Raw genomic sequence first — 7,344 nt, forward strand, 5'->3', positions numbered from 1 at the left:
AAAGGATGGACAAAATATTTAAAAATTTGTCCTTGTAATTTTCCGTCGCGCACTTTCTTTCAGATTATTGCGAAATGTAAAAATTAATGTTCAAAACATATCTAAAAGAGAATAAATTATCTTGAAATATGTAAGGATACATATGATATAAATAAATCAAATGTAATATATTCGTAAAGGAATCTAAATAAATGAATTTTTTATCCCCTCCATGTGAGAAGAGGGAATGTGACTGGTTGAATAAGCGGCGGCAACAGCTCGATGAGCAGCATTTAAGCGAGGAACGTTAGTTTGTAAATTTGGTTTCCTCTAATAAGATCGATTAGCAAGTGAAACCTATAAGTGAGAAAAAAAAGGTCAAACGAATTTCAAAGTACGTGCTAAGAAGTTATTCGGTGACCGTAATTTTCACCTGTCGAGTTTCACTTCTAACCTGGATTCGTCAGTGGGTCTGTATCTAGCAGTAAGTAATGTAGCAGTGTCCGTCCTCAAAGCACACATTTTCTTCGTTGCAAGTTGTCGACTCAAAACTACGAATGAAATTTTCAAAAATAATATTTGCTGAATTCTTATCGTTCCAAGACTATCATTGCAGTCAAGTGTCAAGAAAACATTACACGAAGGTAACGATATTTGGGGAACGAGTTTAATTCATATTCTACGGTCAACCGGCATCACGTGCATTTTCGAGTACAAGAAAACTATACGTTTCCTATATATTATCATAAGCATAGTACTTTAAGGATTACTTCAGAAAAATTATATGTACAGGAAGATTTATATAAACTACAAAGTATATTACAACATCTGACAAAATCGATCGATTAAAGTCAAATATCATGTGGCCAAAAGACGTTGGTATCAAAGCGATAGAAATATACTTTCCTGCTCAATATGTTGAGCAAACAGAGTTGGAACAATTTGATGGTGTGTCTGCTGGGAAATACACTATTGGCTTAGGTCAATCTAGGATGGGTTTCTGCAATGACCGTGAAGACATTAATTCTTTGTGCTTAACAGTTGTGCACCGATTAATGGATAGGTATGAAATAAAACCGCAAGATATTGGACGATTAGAAGTTGGAACTGAAACCATATTAGACAAGAGCAAATCAGTTAAATCTATTCTTATGCAGTTGTTTGAACCATATGATTGTACAGACATTGAAGGAGCTGATACAACCAATGCCTGCTATGGAGGTACAGCTGCTCTTTTAAATGCCATATCTTGGGTAGAAAGCAGTGCCTGGGACGGCAGACTGGCCTTAGTCGTTGCGGGTGATAATGCTGTATATTCTTCTGGAAGTGCTAGACCAACTGGAGGTGCTGGAGCTGTGGCAATGTTAATTGGTCCAAATGCACCTTTAATAATTGATCGTGGAGTAAGATCATCGTGCATGAAACATGCGTATGATTTTTACAAGCCAAATTTAAAGTCTGAATATCCTATTGTAGATGGAAAATTATCGGTTCAGTGTTATCTTAATGCATTAGATACTTGTTATCAGACTTACTGTAAAAAGATGAGGAACAAGCACAATCACAATGTGACTCTAGACAGCTTTAACGCGTTTTTATTTCATTCTCCGTACTGTAAATTAGTACAAAAGTCATTTGCCAGACTAGCTTTTATTGATTTCTTAAACATATCTAAGGAGGAAGTATCTAAAAAACATCCAGAATTAGCGCAATTTCACGATGTTAAATTAGAAGACACTTATTTTAATAGAGATATTGAGAAATCATTTATGAATTTGAGTAAGCCAAATTTTCAGCAGAAAACACAGCCTTCTTTAATGATAGCAAATCAAGTAGGAAATATGTATACTCCATCTGTATACACTGGATTGGCCTCCTTGCTAATTAGTAAGCCTATAAAAGAATTAGCAGGCTCTAAGGTGGGAGTATTTTCATATGGTTCGGGACTTTGTTCTACTATGTATTCATTAACGATAACAAACGAATGTAACGAAAAATCAAATTTAATGAAAATTATCTCTTCGCTCTCTTATATTAAAAAAGAACTTGATGCTCGTCAAAAGATTTCCCCAGAAGCTTATACAAAGGAATTAGAATGGCGTGAACAGAATTGTCATACTGTACCATTTACTCCTCATAGTACCACTAAAAATATGTTTCCTGGAGCCTACTATCTTGTACAAGTGGATGAGAAATATAGAAGGACTTACAATAGAGTGTGAAGATTTTGCTATTCCTTAAATAAGCTATTTGGGGTTTTTGTATCAATTATCGAATCAAAATCACGGTGGTGTATGATTATGTATATAATTTAAAAAATGAATTAGTTAATAACTAGCATAAAATATTTTTACCAAACAAAAATGTTCTTAATGCGACATTCATATGCTATGAAATGTACACTTTTGACTTTTAAATCTATTTATAAATATAAAAAATTTATTAATACAAATTATATAATAGATATATCAATTACTTTCACAAAAATACCTCTGTTCATATATATATTTATTTATTATGTACAGTTTTTAATATATCTATTGTACATGTTCTATATTCTTTTTAGTTAGCAAGGAAGCTACAATCATTGTGCTTTATTATATTAGAAATATTCATATGAAAATATGAAAAAAAACATACACTTTCTAATTCATGTAAAAAGCCTTTAAAGAAGTATTCCCTTTTAGTGCATTTTTGTTTAATATTAATTGGTTAATTATGTAAATATTTATAAAAATAATAAAGAATTAAACACAGAATTTATGCACATGTTAAAAAAGTGCCTTAATAATATGTTGTTCCTTTAACCTTTCGATGTTCACAGTTTTTTGTATGCACATATAGAAGGATTGATTATGCCCATGATGGATAAGAGTGCCAATGGGTTAATCATGAAGTTGTTCCTACATTAGGGGTATATATCCATATGTACATAGAGTGTAATATATCGAAAGTGAAATGGCTTGTATGTAAAAAGATAATTCAATAATTTTATTGTTTTTTCCCTGCATATGTAAGTCAACTGGTATGTTAATTACAACAAAATTTTCAAATTTTGATATATTTTGTCAAAAAAGTGAACACTTGTAGTTTATGCGTCGTAATTCACAAGCAAGCGTTTATCTTGTTTAACTAATATCTTCTTAAATATTTTTATTTTAATTATATGATAGATAAACGTGAAGTACATCATATACATTTTATTTCAATAATTTCGATATTACAATAACATTAAAAAAATAGTACAATAGCAAATTTTTTCTTTAAAAAAATATATTAATATAATATTTGTTCTTTTTGAGATTCGTTTCATTAAAAATAAATACGTGCATTAACTTTTGCTACATATATAAATAGTTGAAATATATATGAGTGACGCTGAATATTATGAAATCTAAGCATTTGTATTTACAAATGTATACGTTTAAAATACTCGATCTTAAGTCTCTAGTGAAATAGCAGATAAAGAGAGAATAGTAATTTTTCAGATTAATACAAAATCCATAATGAGTTCCTGTTCCATAATCAAATGGTCACAAAATACTGGCTTTGTAGCACAATTATTACTATTCTGTCATTATTAACAATATAATTAATTTCTTTTAATATCACATTATTTGGATAGTTATAAAAATATTGTACATTGTTTTTCCATTTTATATACAAATTTAAACATAGTAAAGATATGTATATCATTTGTTTATAAACCACTACCTAAAATATTTTGTATGGACAACCTGAACAAGAAGACAATTTTCTACTTGCACCAAGTCTAACAACTTCATCTTCATTAGCATTTATTTGACGATTTTCATGTCTTCTCTGGAAAGAAGTAAACATATGCATTTCTTTAAGATTATATGATATATGATTATGAAAACAGTATATGTTTACTTATATTTTATATTTTTATCTTTTTTTATTATATATTTTACATTTTATATGAAAGCCAAATGCTTACTTTAAGTTCTGCTGCCAGGTAGAAAAATACAGAATCTATATTGGTATTCTCTTTGGCTGATGTTTCTACCACTTGTAACACTTCAGGAAGATATTGACAAAGAGCTTCTGCCTCTCCTTTCTCAACCTCTCGTAGACTTTCTAAATCACATTTGTTACCTATAAGTTTTTTATTTGTTAATATATAGTATTCAAAGCATAATTAAAACAAAATATACAAACAAATCTCACCAACTAAAATTAATAACACATGTGATGAAGTATACCTTCGTACTTCTTCTACCCAATGTTGTAAGCTTAAGAATGTAGATCTCTTTGTAATATCATAAACTGAAAGTTGTTTAAGCCATTATAAATATTTCCATAGTTAAGGGAACAAAAAGGTAGAAATAATATCTCTCACATACCTACAATAACACCATTAGCAGATCTATAGTAACTTTGGGTTATTGTACGAAATCTTTCTTGGCCAGCTGTATCCCATATTTGCAACTAATAATAATAAAATATCTTTAAACATTTTGAATGATTTGTATATCATTATATATTAAGTGATATATATATTTTATATAAAAAAATTATATTACTAATTTGAAAAACATAATGTAACAATATTTCTTATGTATTATAATATAGCTGTTCTATTTTATATAATTAAAGAAAAAGATATTATCAATACCAGTTTGTACAAAATAATTCAAGCTAAAGTGAAAGTTCGCTTTTAACAAAAAATTATCTATTCGATCTCACATTCCCATGTTAAATTATATTTATTTAAATAATTTTATATTAAAGAAGCTATTGAGCTCTCTTCTTTAAAATTTATATATAAATTACTTGTAGGTTATAAATGTCAAAAAAATTGGAGAAATATAGCGATATTGATCATAGATCAAATAAACGTACCTTAACTTTCTTGTCATCGATTAGTACAGTCTTCATGGAAAAGTCTACACCAATTGTGTTTCCATGCCTCTCGATAAATGTACCAGATCGAAATCTTTGAACAACACATGTTTTTCCTGTCCCACAATCGCCAATGAGCACAATCTTGAACAAGTAATCAAAATTTTCATCGTTCGTGGCCATCAAATTGTCCGGATCACGGTTCGACATTTCTTTCCTATCGTCGAAGTAATTTATCAAATCGACGACACTCTTTATAATCCGCACATCCAGACCTACCGACTACTTACGCCATTGTTTCACTCAACTCGTAACTCCACCACTTTATAAATGTTCTTATAATTAGTGCAGTTGGTACGCGTAAGATATTCATTGAAACCAGATTCAAACATTAGATTTCTTTTCTTTTTCAATCTAACCTGTTATGCACCTTTTATTTTATAATTACAAATTCACCAATTTTTTATAAAAATAAATCGTTTCTGATGAAGTTTAAGGTACAATGTATTTATTTTATTTAAAAATTAGATGGTACTTCAATACACTCACTACAAATACAAAATTACATTTTACTTCAATAAGATGAACATAGGTGTTATATGCATTTATTATAAACATATTTTCGCATAAACATACTCTATATCTAATTAATTATAAATATAGTAGAAATTAAAATAACAATTATTGTCGTGATGTGAATTTTGAAAGGCCTTCTAATAAGCTAACATACGCGGTATGTTCGTAACTCGTACTCAGGTCAATCAATTTCTCCGCAAACTCGTTTGAAATGCCTTTCTCTTCGAGATAATTCATCAGCAAGTCATATAGATACTGAAAAATAAATATTATATATATTTCTATAAGCATATATAAAAAGAAACATGAAATTAATTAGATAAGAATCTGTAGTAAATCATTGTCACATTCTCAAGTATTAATTTTATCAATAATAAAATTATTCTATGTGCGAATGTTTTATTTTTCCAAAGATCAATAATCAAATTGGTTACCAGATACTCCAATTTGTACTCAACACTTTGGTTTATTTTTTATAGATACATATAAGCTCATTATATAATATATATATTAATTACTTACCCCATCAATAATTTCACCAGCAACGGCATACACTTTGTCAGAATGTTCTCCTGTATATAAAGTAATTTCATCTATACCAAAGATGTCGTCTGAAATTAAATGGATGTATGAAAAACACATTCATCTAATCGTACAATAGTACATACATGTATTGCTGTAAGTTAGAATTCAATGTTACTTACTATAACTTTCATTGGCACCTGATGCACCAGGTTCATTGTTAAAGGAACAGGTGAATCCAAGAGTCTGATTTTCTCTAACTATATCAACTGTGAAGGATGGTTTACTTTTCATATCACCAATGTCTGGAGTATCACTAGTCATTTCAACATCAGGTTCAGAATCAGAATCAACAGTATGATTTATGTTAAATGAGATTCTAATTCTGTAAAAGATAATTTGTAGTAAAAGAAGAAATGTATTTTCTACTGAAAATAGTTTATCATATTTTGTAATAATATAGCATGTTAAAAGTTCTCTTACATTTCATTATCTTGCTTCTTTTCCAAATTAACATCTGCCCCATCAAGCGAGACTTTAAAACCATCTAATTGAGTGGGGATAGTTTTTAATTTTTGTGCATTCTTTTCTGCTATGATTTCTTCAGCTAAAAATTCTACAAGCTCCTTCTCAGCTATAAAAAGGAAAAGGAAATAATTATGATAAAGCGATAAAACAATTACTTAATGAAAATATTTCAGTCCTAAAATAAATAAAGTATATAAAACTTATATTATTAGTAACATAGATATATCACAATATAAATGTATAAATGTTTAAAAATGCAATTACTGAAATTTACAATATATATGATTGATTTATATGACGATGAAATGATGAAATAAATTACGATATAATGTACCTTTCGTATGAGAATGCCGACAATAACCGAAATCACAAGAAACACTTGGATGCTTAAATAGTTTTGTCGAAGTGATAGATGTGATTTGGATTCGTCGAGAATCGTTCCACAGTGTTCTTAATTGATTACTTGCGATTCCCGTAGTCGAAGTTGCCGTATACAAATTTTTAATTACCGGCGAACATAATGTCTTCCTTATTATTCCATTCATTTTAATGTTCACAACTAACGTTGGCTTTTTTCGAATCGTATAGGTATACGCATAAAATGGTTTTCTGGTAAACCGAACACGAGGTAGGATGAATACCACCGTCACGAATTCATAAACTATATAGTCTACCGTCCCCTTGTAATTTCTAGAACAAACATTTGTATGGTGATTTCTAGTAATTTTTTGTTCGAAGTGAAGATTGGAATTAACACATGTGACGTCGCCCAAAAGTAGATTGTCATCATGTTATTAATTCCTATGGTCACGACAGCGCGCGCTATCTAAATATTCGAATAACTTACTCAACTTAGCTTTTAACTTCATAATA

The 7,344-nt window shown here is 29.4% G+C and overlaps 3 protein-coding genes across 4 annotated transcripts; 1 reads left to right on the top strand and 2 right to left on the bottom strand.

Annotated features, from left to right (window-relative positions):
• Positions 1-839: 839 nt before the first annotated feature.
• Positions 840-2,758, top strand: Hmgs (hydroxymethylglutaryl-CoA synthase). The gene has a single exon (XM_033333043.2). It carries the CDS (start codon positions 840-842, stop codon positions 2,199-2,201), a length of 1,362 nt encoding a protein of 453 aa, XP_033188934.2. The 3' UTR covers positions 2,202-2,758.
• Rab19 (RAS oncogene family member Rab19) lies at positions 2,325-5,165 on the bottom strand. 2 transcript variants are annotated; one of them, XM_033333053.2, is made up of 5 exons: positions 4,846-5,165; positions 4,347-4,431; positions 4,171-4,269; positions 3,941-4,080; positions 2,325-3,801 (listed from the first exon to the last, which is right to left on the bottom strand). In XM_033333053.2, the coding sequence occupies exons 1-5, from the start codon at positions 5,053-5,055 to the stop codon at positions 3,694-3,696; spliced, it is 642 nt and encodes a 213-aa protein (XP_033188944.1). In that variant the 5' UTR covers positions 5,056-5,165; the 3' UTR covers positions 2,325-3,693. The 2 variants fall into 2 exon arrangements, with proteins under 2 accessions (XP_033188944.1, XP_033188943.1); XM_033333052.2 differs by having other exon boundaries at positions 3,941-4,098; positions 4,846-5,164.
• Positions 5,166-5,324: 159 nt separating this feature from the next.
• P32 (complement C1q binding protein P32) lies at positions 5,325-7,134 on the bottom strand. Its single transcript, XM_033333054.2, has 5 exons — positions 6,806-7,134; positions 6,427-6,577; positions 6,126-6,328; positions 5,944-6,032; positions 5,325-5,676 (listed from the first exon to the last, which is right to left on the bottom strand). The coding sequence occupies exons 1-5, from the start codon at positions 7,014-7,016 to the stop codon at positions 5,527-5,529; spliced, it is 804 nt and encodes a 267-aa protein (XP_033188945.1). The 5' UTR covers positions 7,017-7,134; the 3' UTR covers positions 5,325-5,526.
• Between the last annotated feature and the right edge of the window lie 210 nt (positions 7,135-7,344).

The sequence above is a fragment of the Bombus vancouverensis genome, chromosome 14 (assembly GCF_051014615.1).
Source record: "Bombus vancouverensis nearcticus chromosome 14, iyBomVanc1_principal, whole genome shotgun sequence".
Lineage (NCBI taxonomy): Eukaryota > Metazoa > Arthropoda > Insecta > Hymenoptera > Apidae > Bombus > Bombus vancouverensis.